Source organism: Corvus moneduloides, chromosome 1, assembly GCF_009650955.1.
Source record: "Corvus moneduloides isolate bCorMon1 chromosome 1, bCorMon1.pri, whole genome shotgun sequence".
NCBI lineage: Eukaryota > Metazoa > Chordata > Aves > Passeriformes > Corvidae > Corvus > Corvus moneduloides.
The window spans coordinates 25,451,448-25,473,920 of NC_045476.1; the positions used below are offsets into that span (position 1 = coordinate 25,451,448).

The 22,473-nt window shown below is 38.3% G+C and overlaps 1 protein-coding gene across 1 annotated transcript in view; it reads right to left on the bottom strand.

Moving 5' to 3' along the window:
• The window catches only part of ITGA9 (integrin subunit alpha 9), a 242,072-nt gene that overhangs the window by 46,857 nt on the left and 172,742 nt on the right, over positions 1–22,473 (bottom strand). Inside the window, exons 24-26 of the mRNA XM_032102630.1 lie at positions 7,137–7,262; positions 6,430–6,549; positions 4,217–4,318 (exon numbers count right to left, since the gene is read on the bottom strand). Of these exons, the coding sequence (XP_031958521.1) occupies positions 4,217–4,318; positions 6,430–6,549; positions 7,137–7,262 (348 nt within the window). The remainder of the gene's footprint in view (positions 1–4,216; positions 4,319–6,429; positions 6,550–7,136; positions 7,263–22,473) is intronic.

Sequence of the window (22,473 nt, forward strand, 5' to 3'; positions counted from 1 at the left end):
AACTTGAAATGGCAGAGTGACCCATCCTAGGATAGTGGCTGCCACAGCTGAGTGTGTGGCTCTACAGACAAAGGGAAAAAGGCAGCAAACCTTCCCATGAAGGTAGGAGCTTACAAAGCAGTTCTAGTGGCAGACAGGAATTGCTGGCATGTATGGGATCAGTGTTGCTGCTTGCTGCTGCTTCCTGACACCTGCTGGACTCCGCCAGTTTTTGTGTGCTGCCTTGGGTCCCTACTCCAATGGGAAGAGGAGAGAAGGAAAGAACAGACTCTCAGCACTGACGTGCAGTGGCCTGGCACCAGACCAGCTCCGGCTTAGTGTTGTCCACAGGTGTTGCAAAATTCACTCTGAAACAGTTTCTGATTGCAAAATGCAGATTCTCCACTTGCTACCATTGTGAGTAGAGGCAAGAAAAGGCCAAGAGGCAAGCCAAACAGGAAGAGAGAGATATGTCTGAGTGTCCCAACTTTTAAAAGCCCTGGGCACCACCTCCCCATTCCAGTTTCCAACTTCAGGGGTCTTAAAGACACAGTAACAATTTTGGGCATAGATAGATAGGGGATACAGTAACATTTTGGATTACTGTGAATATGCACTGAACCTGCAGTGACTGAGCTGAAAATAAAAGAATAGTGTACTCTATCCAGAAGGCAGGAATGGTTCAAAGGCTTGATGGAGCATACCTGTGCTTAGTAGACAGCACCAGACAGCTATACAACAGCCTTAAGCTTTACAGGTTAGTGTGTTGCAGGACCTGCATACATTTTATCTGGGCTTGCCTTTTCATGCAGTCAGCTTTGCATTCCCTCACTTTCAATACGGGAGGACACAGCTAATTCTTCCTTCCACACTTCCAAAGGCAGTCCTTTTGCTCCCTAAGAGAACTCCTCCTCTTTCTGCACACAAGCAGTGAGCAGAAAATGTGGACTCTTGGATCTGGTATTTGACTGTTGTGTTCTTATGGAGCTTATTGTTGGTTTTGCTCACATACAGAGAAGAGAGCCAAACCTTCATGGGAACTCATATGATGAAGAAAATAAAGTATGCCTCCTGAAAATACAACACCAGTTTCAGACAATATATATGTATGTTAATACCACTGTCATCACAGAGCCAAATCCAAACTCTGATAACCTTCATGTGATTCGACTAATATGAGAGCTCAAACAGCTTATTGTAACCCCAGACAAAAAACATATAATTACAAATCACATAAAATCAATCCAAATCCAGAGAAATTTTTTCTGAGAATTGCACAAATGCATATTTTGTAAAAAAAGGTTAATTTCAAAGACAGCATACTACCCAACTTAGAGATACTTACATATACTTTTGCATCTCCCTTACAAATTCTCTACTGAAGTTTCTGACAAAGTTGGTGTTTATATGGGTGCTCCACTGGTATTCTTACACTATCATCAAAAATATCGGCCTTCCTTTTCCATTTGTCTTCGTTCTCCATTTATCTTCTTTACAGAGAGTTTGCACTCTGACACTGTACACTGTACTGTAAAAGTGCCAATTGAAATAATGGTACCTGGTCCTCAAGAACCATTTAAATGTGATAATAAGCCCACATTTAGCCACAGACAGCAAAAAGGCCTTTTCAACCTTAGCATGATAAACTGTCTAAGAAATGTTAGGGAACATTGTCATAAACAGACTCATAGGAAGTCCATACAACTGTACAGAAGGAGCTGCTATCCAAATGGATATAGTACAGCAGTCTATGGTCAATGAAGAGTACAGGATGAGCTTTAAAAAGGAAGAGAGGAGTATGAACAAAGACATTTTCTTCTTCCGGTCTCTATTTCCAGCTGAATAGGTGTGGCTTGCAACAACTACTCTTCCTTTCTGCATTCCACAGGAAGAGAACACAGAAAAACTAAAACCTTGAACCAAGCCATGTCTTAAATTTTTGCCTGAACATGACCCTGTGCAAAACATACAGCAGTGCTGAAGCTGGCATGTGGAATTACCGTAAAGCAGAGAGGAAATGGCACTAACATGAGAAAAGACTTGAAACTACAGATTAATGTTACATTGCTACAACATGTCAAACATGCTCTTTTACAGCTAGGGCGTCCCAGGAACCAGAAGCAAGCTCTAGTTTGAAGATTATGACAGCTTCCCAACACATACAGTGTGCTTCATAATGCAGCTCAAGGCTTGATGAAAGGCTTTCTGAGAATAGGAAAAGGACAATTTCTTTTTTTGCTTAATTTTCTTTTCTTTTTTCTCTAAGCATCAGAGAACAACGAAATACAGCAGAGCTTGCATTCCTAGATAAAAGCATTTCTAGATTTTGAACATTAAAAAATAGCAGTGTTGGAGTGAAAGCTCGTCTGGACTCAGGCCCAGAGAGAAGCCAAAGCACAGGGGTTGAATTAAAACCTTTGGACAAGCTAAGATATGTGAAGCCACACCAAAGTGAAATAGAAATATAGATTTTTAACTTTAGTAGAAATATGTGCTAAGTGCCTTAAACATTAAAAAGCTGTAGCAGAGACCTTAAACATAGTTCTTGCTGCAGCAGAGTTACCTTTTCACAGAATTCTTTACTTCAGACAAAACATAGATAGAACTATACTGTTCACGTTTTTTAGATAGAGTGTTCACATAAACAATAAGAACTGACAGAAACTGTATATGTAAATCTGTGTAATACCTATGTAACACTTATGCAAGACTTAACGATTGTTAGAATTAGACCAGGATAGGTTAAGGAAAGAAAAACTAGAATTGTATGTTAATCTTATTGGTCAGTTAGCAAATATAATCCACAATTCTGTAAGAAAAATATATATGGAGCATATAGAGCATATAGAAGAAGAAGCTAGTTTTGCCTGCTGTTGCTGTTGCTGCTTGCCTTTATCATGTAACCCCCTTTGAACTCTGCCTTCAAGAAAGCTATGAGACTATGAAATAAAGAACTTAGCAGAACAGCAGCCTCCTCTGCTCTCTTACCCTAGTCCGAGAAGGAAGGGTACGCCATCAAAAGCTCAACATAGCAGTCCAAAACATTTTACAGTGTGCCTATCATTCTTAGAGATTCTAAAACCTTTTACAGATGAAAATATTTGTCATCGAGATACTGGCTTCTTCCATTTCAGTTGGAGCATGGGTATCACAGTCAGGTCTTACTTCAGTCACAAATGAAATTTTGCCATACAATTGCAAGATATGTTATGTGCAAGCTGCAGAAATAAGGAGAGGCCAAGCAATGTATTAACAGTCAGGACTGCAGGCCACTTTATAAGGCATGTTCCCAGCAATGGCTAACTGTGTTTTTAATTTTAACTTCCAAGCCTATTGCACAGAATGGTATGGAAACCCAACAAAGAAAATAAAACAGAAGGGAAAAAAGAAGTTCCTGACATATAAAAGAATTCCTTTTTCTAACAGATCTAATGAAATAGAAATTCAAGACTACAGTTACAGACATGACTGTTGAGGGATACATGTGGTGCAAGTAGCTGGGTTTGCAAGCTGCAGATTGAGATGTTGATTTAAATGCAGATTGAGCTCTGTGTAGGAGCCTGAGACAAGAGGCTGTGAACTGGGTGGTGCCAGCCAGGTCAATGGACACAGAGACGAAATAGGAGCAGACTTCTGTATAACAAAAGGCAGGAAGACTAGTGGCACCAAAAAGGTAGGAGACACAGCAGGAGCAGAGGACTCATGAGGAACAGGGAGATCAACACAAAATGTGGTCAGCTCATACTTGATTTTTACCAGCTCAGCACAACAAAAAAAGTTAAATGAATTTCTGAAAGTTTGACAACCTTGTCCATTTTCACAGCTCCCAAAATATCATTAATGCTTCTAAATATTTCATTCCGGCACATGTGAAAAGACATTGCTGAGGTTTCAAGTGTCTTCTAGGTTTTCAAGGGAAATTTGAATTAGATTAAAGCAAATGTTAACCCTAAATCAGGAAGCTAAACCTAATTTTTCTGTTAACACCTGAAGGGTATTTTAGCTAGTACAACACAGATCACTCTGGTTCAACATAACATCATTCACTCTGTTGGCATGGTTTATCACAAAGAGCCAAACCACAAAAATACAGTTCACAGTACTGTTAGTCTAGTCAGACTAAGTCTGGGCATTCTTGTGGGCTAGCCCAGGCACAAATTTCAGTTTGTATAGAGCTCTCAGTGATTTCCAGCCCACTGGGATAAGGAAACATTTCTCTTCAGGTTTATGTACTCACTGGTTTTTCTCCTGGGCTCCCATTGGGCACCTCCACAACTCTGAGGTCATGGTCCACCTGCAGCCTTGCCCTTGTGACAAACTGGATGACCGATGAACTGTCCTGAGAAGTAAAAAGAGGAAGAACTGGACTTAACAACAACAACAGCACCAATCGCCCCTGCCAAAAAAGCCCAACAAACCATCAAACATTTGCCAGTGTAATAAATACGCCCAGGCAACACTTAGTGAAGGCTAGGTTGACAGTTAAGTATTAGCCTGGTTACAACTCAGCTTTGAAAAAATATACTTTATGCTCATAACAGACAGATATAACTGAGCACATTATTTCAGATTATAACAAAATTGGGTATGTTAGACTTTAAACATATACTTTGTATTTGGTTTGTTAATGTTTCCCACATTTACAACAAAAGCAAGACAGAACATTGCCAATGACACAGGCAGGCTCAATATTAACCATGAAAAAAAGTTCCTATTTGCTTTTCAAGTGAACAGAAAAATGACATACAGAAACTGGGATAAACTACAATATATCCCAGGGGGAAAACTTCTTATTTGAATCTGTGCATGGCAAATATCTTAATTATTCACTGTACACCTCCTCTCATTAATATCTATTTCTCCAATAAAATGCCTGGTGCATTTTAACAGACACGTTTCAATAAGATGCCATTTCAATTCACAGATTAGTCACTTGTATGCAGCTCACCTTGGGAAGGGTATGTAATAAGTAGAAAACAGCATGCACTGGTGATACTCAAAAATGTAAACACTGTTGTCTTTTAGAGGAATGTTGCTAAAAGTAATCTTAGAAGGGACCCAGTGATGCCTTAGGATTCAGCTTTTATATTTTTCAGATCCTGTGCTGCTTTAATATGTAACTCTAAAACTTCATACAGCCTGTTAGCTACTGTTCTCCCATTCTGGTTAGACATAACAAACACTCTCTAGGCCTGGACACCTTGTTGTCCCAGGCCCCAAAATATGTAAACTAAACCTCTAGAAAGAGGGAACAAACTTGGGGTAATGACATCATTACCTGAAACTGTAATTGGAGAATTAACCCTGATATGCAAACGGACCAAACTTATAAAAGTGTGAAAAACCCGTGACCCAACATCCATCTTGGGTGTAGCCTCTTGGAGGCTTTTTGACTGCCCAAGGTGTACCTACGGAAGGCCCTTCAAAAAATACCCACTTTTATTCTCTTAATCTTGTCTAGCCTCTGTTTTCAGGCAGCCTCTCCAAGGCATCACCAGCAGATGGGATGAACCCTGGCTATTCTCAAGTCTGAATTTCCCAGAAGCATATTTTGCATACACTCTTGTTTACATATTTCAGCATTTCTATAAGCACGCAACAAATACCTAAAACTTCTGGCCTTGCCTATACTTCCTGTTTTCGAATATGAACAAACATTAACAGACTCACTGGTTTCAATTGGAAAAGCTCAGGGCTATTAATTACTTTAGCAACTGTTTTCTAGTAAGAGCTCTCTCTGACACTTTTAATCTAACAGCTATTAAAGACAGGTTTATTTTAGTAGGCTCATGCTATCAGCTTTCTCCTCCAATTATACCCTCATAATCTTACAGCAGCTTGCCACAATTAGAGTCAGCATTTTTCTAAGTTAAGGAAAACAGGTCAAAATGCAGTAAATCACAAAAAAATTAAAAGATTTGCTGTCTCATTCAGTGGCTTCAGAGAAGACAGAAATTAACTTGTAGCCATTCGTTTCTTGTCACAAATGTTAAGCTCAGCATTAATGTGGTCATGATGCATCTTCTTTGAATAATAATAATTTGAAGTAAAAATGACAAAAAACTGCCATGTGTCTGTTTACACAGAAAGATGATAGATAGCTGGTCAAAGTTTACATTAACTTACATTTTTTAGAATCAAAACTCTCAGAAATCAATTCCATTTTCAGAAATGTTTAGCCTTAACACCATGCACACAATTAGGGGTCTCATTTGTCATTTTTCAATGTATAAATTTCTGAACTAAATTTATTTCTATCTTAACGGGTAATGGGTAAGAACTAGGATTAACACATTCATACACACTATTAATAAGTAGATCTGGTTTTTTTGATACCATGATTGTTTTTCACACACTAGTAAAGAGAGCAAGAAATGCAAGTTTTGAGTTCATTGGTTGACATAAGCACACTTAAATTGGCATTGAAACAACCTACAGGGGAGCACATACCTTCTTGAGTATCTCGGTATTCAGCAGCATGTATATATTTATCTCACAGGACTCTGCTTTAGGTAGTGAGCTTAAGTTGCAACGTACAATTAAACAAGATCTGCCTGGTCTTTCACAGTCCTACAGGAAACAAGGAAAAAGTTGTTTGGCAAAAGAGGTAAAAATTCAATGATAAATTGTGTGACAGCAAACACACTAGAAAACTAAGTTATACAGTAAAATGCTATAATACAGCCCCTCTACATTGAAATAGCAACTGTCAAGACCTGAAGACAGCTTGATACAGAGGCCTGCATGAGAGCAAGCCAGGTAAATTTCACTCCTCTGCAGAGCTGCTGAGCCAGGCAAGCATTCAGGACTGGAAGGAACTGCACATCAGGCCTCTGTGGGGGTCAGGCACCAAGTACAGTGCAGTGACCCACTGCCCCCATATGCCTTTGACAGAACATGGGAGCAAAGGCTCTGGTAACCAAGTGTGTGCTGCCATGTCAGCTAAACCCATTTCCACTGCACTTCCTGAAACTTCCTATTTACTTTTAAAAATCAGACAATTACAGTCACTAAATGCCCCCCCAGCACATCATCAGTATTGTTACATATGCTCTATAATGAACTACCTGCTTCATATCTTCATGCCAAACCATGCAAAATGTTTCGTGAAATATGCTGTATGTTCAAGTAGTGCTGTAAGTGGTGCCATTTCTTACCAATACTTTTCTGCCAGACTTCGTGAAAAAAGCAAATATTGTGTGGAAAATATTTTCATTCTCTTGAGGAACAACGCATGGGCTGTGGTTTCTATGGAAAGAGCAGCTTCCTTTGTCCTGAGCAACCTGCATGCACAATTATAAATCACAATTATTATTCCAAATTAAACCAAATTATACAAGAAGGTTGAATTAGTCTGTCCGTAAAAATACAACTAAATTGGAGCTAAATGTCATTAATAGTCAGAAGAGAAAAATAACCACCTTGGGAGTCAAATAACCCTAAAGAAATTATCTGAAGTAAGCCAGATGAATCATGCACTGGAAATGCTTTGACTGGATAGGATATAAACATGTCTAATCTAGCTCACATGTGGGTGTCTATGTTCTACGTATCTGGAGACAGAGGAGAAAAACCTCAGCAAAATATATATTATGACATAGTATTTTATGTTAGTAGTTGTCCTAGTTACATAGATAGTAGGCGGAGTTTAGCACTAGGGCTGACGCAAAATCATTCTCTACATCAACCTGCACAAGTTTGTTTATTGTCTCTTTAAGACTTGAGTCAGAAGCAGAGCCTCTGTGTTTTATTCCAATTCACAAAACGGGGACGGGCTTGCCCACTGCTGCCCGCAGCCACCACGCTGGAGGTCAGAGCCACTCCAAGAGTTCCAGCCGCTGCCAACAGCCGTGCCACGCCAGAGAGAGCCCTTGGTGGGCGGCGTGGAGCAGCATGGCAGCATTGACTGCTTTTGGACAAAAATAGTTCTTCCAGGTTTTGTTTTGTCCTTGTTCCCAGTTGGTTATTCGTTTGGCGGGGGGAAGGAGGGAGTTTTGGAACAACGGAGGCTTGTTTGCCGTGTTGTTTCCTTCATTCTCTCTCTGCGTAGCTCAGGGACGGGACTCTCCACTATTTTTGTCTGTGTTCCCCAGGACAATTAGGGGGACCTCATCTGCATTTGTGTGTGGGAGTTGAACCGTTTGCTTTTGTATTTCTTTATTTATTGCTGTTTTCTTTGAGTAAACTGTTATTTTTTTCATTTGTATCTCTTCGTATTTGTCTCTCCTTTTTAGTGAAAAGGGGAGAAGTTAAAACTAAGGGGAAGTAACTTATTTCGGAGACCCCGTCCTGTAAATTGTCTTAAACTACGACAATAGTGTTACCCTTTGTATTACCTTTTTTGATATTTTGGCCAACTCAGCTGCATCCCTGTTTGTATCAGAACTAATGAGATAAATGAAATCTTTGTGTAAATGCACAAGCCTAGGCACTAAATCTGTTATTTTACCTTTAGCAGAAATAGTACAAAACCCCCTTTTTGTGTCACTAGCTTATTTGCTTGTCCAAGAAAGTGGATGACTGGGACAAGTAGGACTTGAAGAGTACCAAACTGATAAAATGAGCTTCAGTCAAGATAATCTTGCTCAAGAAAAGCCTTCTCACTTTTTGCAGCTCATGAATATTTACTGAAAAAATTACCAAAATTTAATAAAAACTATGACAACAAAGTGTCAGCAAATTCTTCCTGCTACTATCTTTAAAACCTGTAAGAGTGAGAGAGGGAGATTTTCTCACAAATCACCAATTGACATTCTTACACATGCTGTTGACCTCCTCACATCCCCTGACAGGATGAAAAACAGGAAACATGTACCTTATTCAAATCATAAATCCTTGAAAGAGGCAGAAAAAAGTTGTTACAGATACAAAATTACTGCATACTCTGAGTCTGATTCAGCAATACACAGTTTGTATCTGTGTTAAGTACTGTGAAAAAAGAAGCAAAACCCAAATGTCTATCTAGATTTCAAATAAACTTGTCTGTTTTTCAGACAAGTGATATCTCTGTCTCTTTGAAAGATGTACCTTTTCTGCTTCACTGACCCCCAAATACTTAATAGTCTATTCTTTGAAGTATGTATTCACAACCTGACTTAACATAATCTGTCTTTACATTCCCAACAGATATACCCAAAGTTTACAGTCTCCTTGGGGCTCAACTGAAGATTAAGACTATGATTTGTCCAGATCACCTGAAATGAGTTTTCATTATTTATTTTAGGTAAGAGATTCACAAAGCCCACAGACATTTACTTCTTTGATCTTTCACATGGAAATTAGATCCGTATCAACTAGAAGGCTTATATTAAATTAAAAATAGCAAAAAGTCAGGATCTATTAGCTACTTGTTCTTTATTCCTGAAAGTTTAAATTACAGATGTCATTAGATTTATGCAAGAGATACAGGAAGGACAGTACAAGTTTCTGCACTATACAAGTTTTTGGCATACTCCCCAAATATTTACGTCCTGTAAAAGTACAGTGTAAGAATGAGCCAAAGCAGAAATATCTCACAAGACTAAAAGGAATTGTCTAGCATGAAGCAACATAAACCTGGTCCTTTCTACTTTAAGTTATTATTTTTTCTTAAATTGAAGATTGGCATTGTTTTTAAAACACTTTAGCTGAAACAGAGAAAGCCACCTCCAGAGGACCAACTCTGAATTTGGAAAAACCTTTTCCTCTCTGCCAGCCACACAGCAATCCTATATGAGGTGGATACTAAATTCAGTGTTTCAGTCCATATTAGGAGGGAAACATGCAAGAAACTAAGCACCTCCTGTTACCTCCACTGCTCTGGAACAGACCATCAGGTCACCTATATCCTGTTTTAGCAGCCAAAGGCAGAGGCTTCTTCCTATAAGGCAGACACTGCTATTTGGCCTGCAGAATTTGGGGGAATTCAACCAGGCAGAAATTAGATTACACTCATCTATGTACCCTGTTATCAATCAGCGTGTGCTGACAGCCAGCAGGCAGGAAAGGATGCAATGCAGCTGAACAGCAATCCATTTCTTTTAGCATTCTTGGAAGTCACAGAGCCACAAAACTGGGAAAAAATTAACAAATAAGTTCTAAATGGGTGGATCGTGCTAAGGTAGAAGCAAATCCATCCTTCTCAAAAGACGGGCCACAGTTGGTTTGGTGGGATATTTTTTAGGGTTTTGGGTTTGTTTGTTTTGTTAGGATGACTGTTAGATACTTACATTTCACATCATCTGTTATTCTCAATTTTTACATGCATAAGGGTTCAGTCAACCAGCCAGAAAAAACAACAGCAACTTTTCAATAAACTTTGTTTTGATGAAATATTCAGCTGCAGAAAGACAACTAGTTAAATAAAATCTTAGCATATAACTCCTGTTTGCATTATGCTGAAACTGAACTGATTTGTATTTCATGATTGTAAGCCTCATTTTGAGTTTCTTGTTGTTCAAACATGATGCTATCCCAGCCACCTTGTGATACACAGACAAGGAAATATCTCGCTAAATCTTTACAATTTATAGATGCAAGAACTGTACAAGTCTTTGAAATGGAGTAGGAAGCCAGGCTCTTTGTCAGACCTGGAGTTTCAGGGTACCTGGCATACCAGAGCTTTTAGAAAATTTCCATTTCTCAGCAGCCTATAAACAGAAAAGGACTACCCCCAAAGTGGTCCTCCCAGGATCCGGGATCCAACATCTTAAAAGAAACAGAAGAAGGGACTTTTTTTGAGCAGTGCATAGGATGTGGAAAGAGATGTGCACTGCCTTTGTAGTCAGTGCAAGAACTACACAGAAGCCACAGAGAAATGTCAACGTCTAACTCCTAACACAAATGAACAACTGGGACGGGAAACAAGTGGGACAAAAGGGAGGCTGTCTTAAATCCTACATTAAGACTACAGATTGGGAAGAGAGGTACCAAGCAGAAGTAGCCTTGCAGCGTCCCAAGAAGAGACTTCCAAGGAGCTTTGTTGGAGCTGTCTCTGCTGAAGGTTGTTTCATCCTGTTTTCCAGAAGCTACTTTTAAAGTCCTGAATAAAATCTTTTGCAGTCTGGTGCACTGGTCTGGTGCATACAGATAAATCTCCTGTACTGGAAGTGTACCTAAAATCTGTACCCAGACAGAAGTAGACAAAGCCCACGTTAGCACATAAAGTAGGCCAAAGAAAAAGGTAAACCAGGCTAACTGCATAGCATCTTCAGCAATTACGTCCATACTGCACACTTTCCTATCTTGCTCTGAGTCAGGTCCGGTGGCCTGAATGTGCTGTAGCCACAAATTAATGGCTGACCTAGCAGATTTCACTGAACAGCTTTATATTGCAGAAAAAAATGCCTAATTTCAAAGATCTTAAATTATTTTTTACTTTTTCTTCTCTATATACAATGGTTTATGTCATTACATACAGTCCTGATTACCACACATATCACGAGTTTTTTTGGGGTGACAATGTAAAATTTTTGTAACACAGAAGTAAGTATTACTATCTACTGATCCTAGCCTTCAACTCCTGGAAAACTTTTCTAATTAAAAAAAAATACATTTTTTGCAAAGAAATTACATTTTCAGAATTTCAATTCTAAACAGAAAAAATTGTAAGGGGGTAGTTGTCTGATGGAAATCCAAATATTGTATAAGATCTTTTCACACAGATTTTATAACTTGATATATTTATTATTTGTCATTTTCATTATTAGAATGAAGCATGCTTTCACTATCTTGAATGTCTTCAACTTTCACGTGAGGCAAAACAACATCAAGAACAAAAGTAAAATTTTCCCACAGAGGTTTTTATTACTGACAGTGGTTTTTTTTTACCATGGTGTCCATGAATAGGGATGTTCCCATTCACTAGCAATGTCTTGTCTTAGGCTGCAAAACACTTAACATCAATACACACATCATGTTTTTTCTAGTTTTTACCTCAATTTCAAAAGCACTTTTGTCAAACTGCTCAGTCCCAGAGTAAAGAAAGGTAAAAAAAATCATTCTGATATTCTCACTGTGGAATATCAGAATGATTAAAGCAGTAGCAAAGCCTGCACTCAGATCTCACGTGCACTCTTGAACACCGCTGTATGTCAGAATGGCCTTCAACATTTCTCAGTAACAACACATTATTGTCAGGTGCCTCACTTAGACACCTGTGGCACTTGAAAATCACCACCTTTCAGACAATTTTAACTGGACATCCAAAATCTAAGGGACTGAAAATCATTACTCAGTCCTGAACATCTAAATATATGTATATGTGCATGTGTGTGTGTGTGGTGTGTGTGTGTTTGTGTATATATATATATATATGTGTAGTCTCCTACTGTATTCAACACGTGCATATACCTGTAACATGCATAAATATAAAGAGATACAAGCCAGAACATTTGTACTACACAGACTGTAAATGGCACCTTGCATAACAGGCCTCTACATGTCACCATAACTCTGCGAAGACTAGTAATATTACTAATCTATCATCATGCAGAGTAGCAGAAAATCCCTCATATTGCCTATACTACCCATTCCAACCCACATAATTCTCTGATTTTATGATTCTATAAATGGCCACACACTCATTCAGAGACAAGTTAGTCTCTAGCTTTGTTAATTTACTGTAAGGTGCTCTCCCCTTGAAAAGCCTGTGAACATGCTTGAGAGATGTTTAAATAGGACTGCCTGTACAGTGGGTTACTCTGCCAACTTTTTGTTGTCAGCACAAACCACTAAATTTCTCAGAGACGAGATATAACCACTGGAGAAAGCATGCACATTACTTCATGCTTTTAAAATGCTTTGTCTGCAACAAGGAAGAAATTGTTGCAGGATGACTTTAATGGATTCTGAGTATTTGAATCTGACTGACTTTTTTCTTGCTATTTTATGGGTTGAGCAGAGGCAAACCCATAAAATAGCAATGGCTTTTAATCATGTAAGATTACACCACTCTTGAGAAAAAGTGGCAGGAGGACATTTCAGAATGAAACAGTTGTATGCAAAACATATCATGTACACTCCACACACATCACATCCTAAAAAGCCTGCAGGATATTTAATAGGGCTGTACGAGAATAGCATGTTGAATTTATTACATACACAGGGATCATCATCTCTGACTTTCCCTGCACGTGTAGGGATTTATGAGAATACTTGGGCTTGGTTTGCAGCTCCAAGAAGGAGGTACCAGCACAAGGGGGAAAATCACCACACATTTTCCTGGAAACACAGAGGATAATCAAGAGCTGCCAATGAAGCCAGGTCACCTGGGAGTGGTTGGAGTTTCCAGGACAAATAATACACCTGCTGCCTCAGCACATTCTCGTTCTGCTATCAGCACTGTTTCCCACCTTCAGGGTACTTGCAATATCATCTCTGCTCATCTGTAGCTACACTCAGAATATGGCAATTTATAGCAAGCCTTTGGGGCCTTTCAGAAATTGTTGGGCTTTAGCAAACATTTAGCAAACAGTTTAAGCATTTAGGCCACATTATCTGTAACATAAACTTCACAGGTGAACTAAAAGCCAGTGGCCCCTTCTAGATTTAACCTCAACCCATTAACATGCATCAAAGGCAAGACCTCCCATTTTTTCAGGGCCCTATATCCTGCACAAGATGTCAACATGGGAGAAGGAAATGAAATACAATTTCAAAATGGGCTGCACAGGACAGTTGAGGACCAAGCACAAGAAGTGGATTAGCAGCTGGGGTTAAGTATGTGCAAGTGATAGGAATCTCTTGGAAGAATGAGACAGAAAAACGGGAGGAAAACTGGCTGTTGCTTCCAACAAAGCATTATGTACAATCTCCCTGTGCATGTAAGAAGCTGAGGGCTATTCCTGTATTTAATGACTGACATTTTACAAGATAAATGGGCGAGCAAATGTGTATCTTCAGCTCATTACTTATATGAGCAACACTAGATTTCCACCAATGCAAAAGAATTCATTATGGTATTAAAACTTAAGGTTTCCAGGCTCTTCCAGTAAGTCTGGGATTCCCCTCTTGAGATAAATCATCACTAGTTGTGGAGTAGGGCCTGGAAGCCAGCAGAACTAAGCTGATACAAAGCAAGTATGAAGGTGGAATCCAGATGTGAATGCATGTGATAAAACCAAACCCACATCCCAACCTCAGAAAAAGTGTGTGGGCAAGTTCAGGGAAAACATCATGAAACACAAGATATTTGGAACAGCAATTTTACTTGCAGGAAACATGCTCAAGGTCTGAACACAGGCCAGTCATTTCACAACATTTTTAACATTGTTCAACTCTGTAATGGATGCCTATCTCATCATCCCTGGACTGTACTGATTCCAAAGGACAAGGAGTTTGGCCGTGGTCTGGAAATTGCTGGCAGAGAGTTTTTATGTATTTTCCCCTGTACGTTTTTTTAAACTGTTCTATTTATGTATGAATAACTAATCAGTGGTTCAAGTTTTCAAACTTGAAAAATAAATAACAGATATGTTTGTCTGTCTTTGTTGCTAACCATAGCACATTCATCCTAGTATTAGGGAAAACATGTATACATGTATTCTGATTCAAAGATACTGATTCACCCTTTATTTGGTGAACAAAGAATTGACAGGCAGGGTTAATCTAACATGTCACACTGAGAAAAAAAGGGTACTGACAAGAAATTCCAGACGAGGTCAGACTTTCAACAGCAGACAAATAAGTTATGTAAATATGTTATCTGACTACTTGCACCATATGCCAAGAATGTTTAATAGTCACAGATAATGAAATATGTTTGAATCAGAGCAGTCCTGTTGATTCTGGTAATAAAATTAAGAGCCACTGAAACAACAGAAAATAATTTTAAAAATTAACCAATTTCACACAACTCTTGAAAGATTTCAACTAAAAATAGAAATGATGGCAAGGAAAACCAGTAGACCACAAATCCATTAAGTAACTTTACAAGGCCATGAGAAGAGGCAAGTGGAAACAAAGTGGAGATGCTAAAGCATTCAATCAGCTTAGAGGAGGAGTACACCATAGCTCTGGCTTCTGCTCCTTTAGACAATGGGCAAATGCACCAGATGTATGTTTGGCATAAATCATGCTAACCTGATTGCAACGCTTTTAGATGTTTTTCTGATGCACTTATTATACAGCTTAATTAAATAATCAGGTTTGATAAGCGTGATTCCTGCAACATTGGCCTGGTCTTGGCCCTGCAGCCAATTTGCACATACTTAGCAGCAATCCCCAGAAGTACTGCTCTCACGAACTAGTGATCCCTATCCATCTTACTGACAAAAGCAAAGATCTTCTCATATAAAGTTCCTGACTTACAAGACAGCAGATTCTTTCCTGGACAGACCTGTATATACCACATGTACACAGTAAGAAGAAACACTGACCATTTGGTATGATTTAACTGTGAGATCCACAGAAGCCTGTGAATGAATGATCACCACCTTACACAAAAATCAGTTTACCACTAACATTCATGTGCTCCTTATATATCGGCCTTTAGCAGATGAAACCCAAGAAAGGGTCACTGAGAAGTACTCTGTCTCCCTATGATGAACTGTGAAATGCTTAACCAACATATGAGGCAACAAATAATTCTCAGGGTATGTCTCTATTTAAAAAGCCCCTGAGATCACCTGGCATTTGATGCTTCTTCAGCTAGGTTCTATCTGTCTATAGTACATCCTCTTCTGCAGCCTTACCTATGCTGTATTAAACACAAATATGCCCATGTTTGTTCTTTACCTAATTGCTGGGCTTTCCCTGTGGCCTGTGTTGATATTAGGATGAGTATCTCTGAAGACTGTGCAGGTAAGTACATTCCCTGGAGGGCTCAAACAGCTCCAGTGGGATGTTTCACTAAAGCAGGTATTTGAACGTATCAGAAAAGTGTCTAAGATCTAAATTCTCTTTAGAGGCAGTGGAGAGAAGGTAGGACTTTTAAGAGGATGATTTTGCTCATCTACTGTAGACAATTGAAAATTAAATGGGTCATCCTCATTAAAAAAAACTCTTGGGGGGTGGAGGAGATCTATTAAGTTAAGCAGAAGATGTCTTTTGTTTCCAAGACATCCTCAGAGTTTCCTCCAAGAAATGATTTATTGACAATTTTGATACCATCTGGTACCTTGAAGAAGACTGGAATGACGTACTTTCAAAGCCAGGAGAGAAATCCAATAAAAGGTGCTTATTTTCAGTCTGATATATGAACAGGGAGGAAAACCCTTCTTTCACCAAATGGGAGCTAGAGTTTATATGCACAGTTACCATTGGTTTTACCTCTTCCTTGTTTTTTGCTCCCTTCATTTAGACCACAAATCTTGTGCATTAGTTACAGAAGAGAAAGGCTGGTCTAAGAGTCAGGATTTAAAACAGGACTATGTGTTAAAAAATTAACCAGTCAGTTATTTTCTGAATTTCCTTCTTCATTGTTTTTGGCAGGAAAAGCTTCACCAGTGGAAAAATGGTGAATTCCTACACTCACTCTTTCAAAAAGAAGGAAAAAAAAATTTAAAAAATTGTAGATTTTCTTTTCATTCAGTATCCTTCAACAGGAGGAGCTTCCTTCTCTGGCTTGGAAGCTTACAAAAAAACCAACTGTATGTATTTTTCCCCATACCTCAGCAAAACTCCAATTACTACATGATTACTCCTGACTTGGTATCTGCCAAGCCTCCTGCTTCCTTCATCATTTTGATAACAGGTTATTTACATATCCATTATATTTCATGTCCTTCTTTATCTGAAATTTCCTTTTATCAAAAGGCAAATCTGCCATCTTTTTCAAAATTGGAATTCACATATTCGGCCAAAAAAATAGGAGCTATGGGCCATTCACAAAGTAGCAACATTTTCAGTTGACCCAAAATATTAATCAAACTTCCACTCATTTGAAAGGCCATGATATTTTTCAGGGCAGTGTTGTAAAATTTCAATAACTAAGTAATTTGACGAATTTCACTTTAGTTTAGAAGCTGATCATGAGCAGGCCACAATTGGACAAGAACATTGTGTTACTTTGGCCTGATTTAATATATGGATCACTGTGGTTTTTTCCCATGTGTCAATGGCCTTGATTTTTATATTATTAGACTTTCTTGAAAGACAATTCTTTTTTACATTCAAAATGCATTTTCCAAGAACATCTTCTTTAGAATTTCCAAAAAAATTCACTGCTTATAGAAATACCATAGCACTTTCATTTCTAGAAGATTTGGTCAAAACAACTAGAAAGTGTAAAAGAAATTGTTCAAATCTGTTTTCACCTAAAGATCCCAACTAGGAAGTAACAGAAAACTTTCTTCCATGTTAAGAAGTTTTGCTCCATCTTCAAGGACGCACTCAGCAATGGATGAAAAGATTATTTTGAAACACTGGAAATGCTGTGAGCTCTGACCGAGGCACAGCTTTTTAATAGTGATTCAGATGGCAAAAATGCTGGGGTTTTCAGATTTATTTTAAGGTCTTAACTCAGGAAAAACCTTAATTTTATGGCTGGGTAGCCTTTCCTGTATAAAAATGGAAACTTAAAAGAGAGGAAAGTTCCTCTTTGCCTAAAGAGTTTCAGTTCATCATGCTGACATTAGGAACTCTTTCTGAGCTGCTCTGCAGTCCTGTCACAGTGTATGCTTCTGCCTCTCTCCTCACACCCATCCCGGACCTGGCAGATGTACTAGTTTCTCCTGCAAGGGACAGGGCTCCTAGGCAAAGACAGATTCAGTTGATATCACAGAGGTGTTCTACACTGGGGGTGGGGCAGGGAACACCTCCAACTGCCTAAGCAAAAATGTTTTGGAACAGTCATTTAAAAAGCAATTAAAGTGAAAGAGGCAGGAAGGTCAGAAAGTATCTGTAGAATTTTCTGTACAAATTTCTGTACAATACGTTCCCTGGAATGAATAATTTCCTCCAGTAATCTAGCTATGCCTTTAAATATGGTGCCAAAATATGCGTATGCCAGTGTGTGTGTAACAATCATTGAAATGAAGAGACTACAAGCAGGATGACTAATACAAAGGGCTGAAATGAATGTTGCTGTAAGTGCAAAATGTTCCTTTACAATCTTTCTGTCAAATGTGGTAACCAGCAGCAGCATGATCTGCTGCTGGAAAACAAAAAAATGCTGTATTGAATACAATCAGCAAATATTTCTGTCTTCACATGTTGGGACTGCACATATATGTCTCAGAGACAAGAGATGAAATGTCAAATGACATAAATAAATAACTTTAAACCATCTACCAACAAATAAGATGTTTTCTACATAATTATATCAATATACAGGCTTACCTCTGTATGTGGAGCATGTGTTGTGAGCTTGATAATGTCAACACATGCCTCAAGGAACACTCACGCCCAACGACACTTTAGAGACCTTTGACAGTCCTTCTTAGCTTAAAGTTTTAAACACCAGCTTTGCAGCAGACAAAGCATCTTATTCCTATGCTAGAAAATAAAACCTACAGATAATAAGCAGAAATTACATTTAAGGTTTTAAAATTGACAATATTTCTTTTACATTCTATAAGTGAAGAAAAACCTCAATTAGTTTGGGACCTTTCATGGAATGAGACAGCAAGCTTTAACTCTTCTCCTTAACTTCTTTCTGCTCCTTACAGATATTACTGTGCAAATGCTGGAAGAAAAATTACATGACTGCTATACAAACTGGCCTTAAAAATGTAACCTGTCATCAGCCAGCACTTGCAGCTCTGGGACTGACTCCATTTTACTTTTTCAGTATTCACAGGAAGAGATAAATGTTTATTTTACACAGCTTTCCCTAATGAACATGACAAGCATTTCTAGAGTCCTATGCTCAGGCAGCCGTCAACTTAAAAGGCAACCTGTAAAAGTAATTCTCTTCAATTCTTCCATTAATTCATTCAGCTTTTCTTTACTTTTTCAAATCTTACTGATACCCAGCTATCATAAAGGCACAATCCAGGTCTCACCCATGTAGAAAGAGGTGTGAAGTGGATATGCCAAACATAATAGGACAACTGGAGGACTTCTGTTTGTCCTTCCGAGAAGGACTTTTTATTTTGCTCCCTAATCAAGAAGTGATGGCCTGGGCTAACTGGCCCATTTATGGTTGATGGGGACAGGAGTCACAAGACTGAAGTTTAACCCATTTTTCACTCTCTGTAAATAATTCTCAAGATCTAAGTTTAGAAGCCTAGGGAAAATCAGGGAAACTAGATGGTTTCTGTATTATCAGTGGAGACTGGCAAGTGCTTCTCCAGAGCTGCTTCTATGCCCTTCTATCCATTAATTGCTAGAGTACGAGAACATCGTAATTTAAATATATTCTATTAACAGCAATTACTAAAACAGTAATTACTAGACTTAGATATCAAGAGTTGCATGCAAGGAGGGACCTTGTCATCAAAAACCTGAGAACAGCATTTCTTTCCCTCTTTCTTCCAAATTCCCTTTTATATCATTGCCTAGATTGCAAACTTTCTGAAGAGATTGTCTTGCAACATATGCGTCTTACTTTCCAACAAGATTCTTATCTCAGTGATGCTGATAACACGTTTTTTTAAATTCTTGATATTGATTCACCCAAACAGGCTCTGCTGGTCCCTCCAGAGGAGGGAAGAGGATCATCCAGTTCAAATAGACAAGTGTGGTTTCCAACTGTTAATCCCTCATAGTTGTATTTCCCTTCAATGAAAATAAAATAAACCAGAAGGCAACAATCTGATCCAGCTCCATAAAGCCAGCAGCAGAATAATCCTGGACACATTGCTAATTTATGAGCAGCTTCAGGAAATACACCCTGGTTAACTTGGTAGGAATTCCCATTGCGAAAACCTTTTTGGCAATCCTAAAAAGCAGCTCCTTGGCTAGCAAGTCAGGTAGTGCTTCCCTTGCCCTTGTGTATCCCTAGCTGGATACACAAAGGAAATTACCGATCTTTTAGTTCAAAACCAAAAACATACACAAATACAACAAGTACTGTTTTCCTTCCTGGAAGAATAGATAATCAATGGCTTGAAGAGTGGAAATATACTTTTGTGTTAAGACTAACTTCTTCTGTGAAGCTCTTCTATGTCATCATCTATACTGTTCTATCACAACACTTTTACTAACAAGCTGAGGTATTTAATTTCTTATGTTTTTAACCTGGCTGGTTTTTAACTTTTGCAAGAAAGCAAATACAAAAATACATAAAAACAAACAGCTACTAATTTGACTTAAGTACTTCCAAAATATCATTTACCACTGCAGAATCTGAGTATTTACTACGTAAAACCAGTGTCAGAGGTGAAATTTCCTAGATAAAATTATTTGAAAATTTCTAGTATCTCCTATTCATTAAAACATTTTAATAGGGAGGAAGTTCAATTTTTGGGTTTTTTTTTTTCCTAGTTTTCTTACAATTATCCATTTTTTTTGTTTACTTCTGGCTTTTATTGTTGATTCATTCCCTTTATATATTGGGGGCTTTGTCGGGGGAAGTGCTGCAGAAACTGCAGTATTGCTCCCAATAGTCCTTGAATTGTGTCTGAACATCTCTAAGACAGAACTCCAAATGTCAAAATATTTCCATGATCTGAATTTGCCTCAAAGAAAATGTTAAAACAGTTTCTGCAATAAAGCCAAAAGATCAGAACAGCAGGAAGAGAGGAAGCATGAGGGCTGTCATTTCCTCAGACCAGCAGATAATACTTCCTATTAACACCTCCCAGAGATACAGACCGTTCCAGTGAACTATATGTGACTGTCTTCCTGCTATTAATTTTTGTGCCTGAAAGACTAGCTCACTCAACACAATACGAGGGAGTTTGCTCCTGAAACTATCTTGTGTGGTTAATGTGTATTTGAGACAAACTCTAGTGCTTTAACTATACATTTTGACTCATAAATTTCACTGCCTTACTGTGTATCAGAGAAGTGGCAATAGAATTACTAGCTTTAAAATAAAAACCATTATGTCATCAAATCCCAAGTGCTGTATGAACAGTGTATTTTACAGATAAATGACAATTCCTAATCCTCTGTATTAATGAGAGCTATTTTTAAAGTTTTGTCAACACTGACAGCGAGAATGGCTGGATCACAGGCATAAAGGAAATAATTACAGAAACACCTGCACTGTCTGAAAGGATTCTATTACCTTACTATCTTTATTGCAGTCTAGATTCTGGGAAGTTCAAAATAAGCAAAAGCTTGAAACATTTAATGACTATGCTTACAAAAGTTGTCTTGGAAAAACAGCTGTTCTAAACCATTTCCTAAAGTTCATCTCCTTTTGGGTTTCTTTGCTTAATTGTATTTGTTCTATGAAAAGTTGAAAATCTCCATGATTTTAGTTCCCTTTTCAGTTAATAAAAACTCACTGGGACAGAGGCAGTAGGAAAGAGAGTGGGATGCTTGCTCTGTTACAATAGTAAGACTTGGGATACATTGGTACTAGTAAGATTTGGGATACATTGGTTCAGTGCCTGGCTCTGACACAAATTTCCTGTGTAATGTCAAGCAAACTATTTGGTGTTTCAATTATGTATCTGTAACGCAAGGTTAACCACTATCCTAGACAGGATTTTCTTGGCTAACATTTATTAACATGCTAGAGGTATTTAGAAAGTCATGTAGGAGAATTCTACTGACCATATACCCAAAATCAGTAGTCAAAATTACTGGAATGCCAGTATATCAGTCAGACATCTCTCATAAAAACATACTTGCCTACTACCTGCAAAGACGTCTCACAACAGCAGTTTAACATTTCTACAAAAACATACTTCAAAGTACAATTCAGTCAAATAATGTGCAGAGAAATGCAACTTGTTGTTGGGAAAAAGCAATACAAACCATGCTAGCATTTATTACCACAATGCTCAAGACCACACCACCCAGCTGGAACCTCCTTTATAGGATGACTGACTTTAGAGGAGATATCGACATTTAGGGAGACAAAATCCATTAAGAAGATTCCCACCTCTCTGCAGCTGCTGTGAACACACCCTCTCTCCTACAGCACACAGAGACCAGGGAACAAACAAGGAAATGGGTCATGATGCTTTGGCAGACAATGTGTCAAAGAAAAGGTGATCTTCTGCATATAAAGCTGGACTATATAAACATTAAAAGGCAATGCCACAGAAAATGATACATATGCTGAAGAACTAATTAAGTCTGGTTGGAGAATTTACTCAATCTATACACTACTGTTGCTTCATACAATATCCCAATATGTTTCTCAGTCATTCTGTCTTTAGGGCCCATCTGTAAGCCATATCGATATTTATCTCATACCTTCCAACAGCAAAAATCTTGGAAACCTGCTTAGAAAGATCTTTCAGATCTATATTTACACATATTCAGTGACACTGTTACCTACATATTAGGTAATATTTTTCAGCCAAAAGGCTAGAAAAGTATTACCAACAACATGAAAGTATAATACTTCTTTTCAATTATTCCAAAGAGCTGGTTTCATTTCACAAAAGCAGATTACTCTGAATTTCAGCAATAAATTTACCTCAGTAGTAAGGTTTCCCCTCTTTTGGCCAC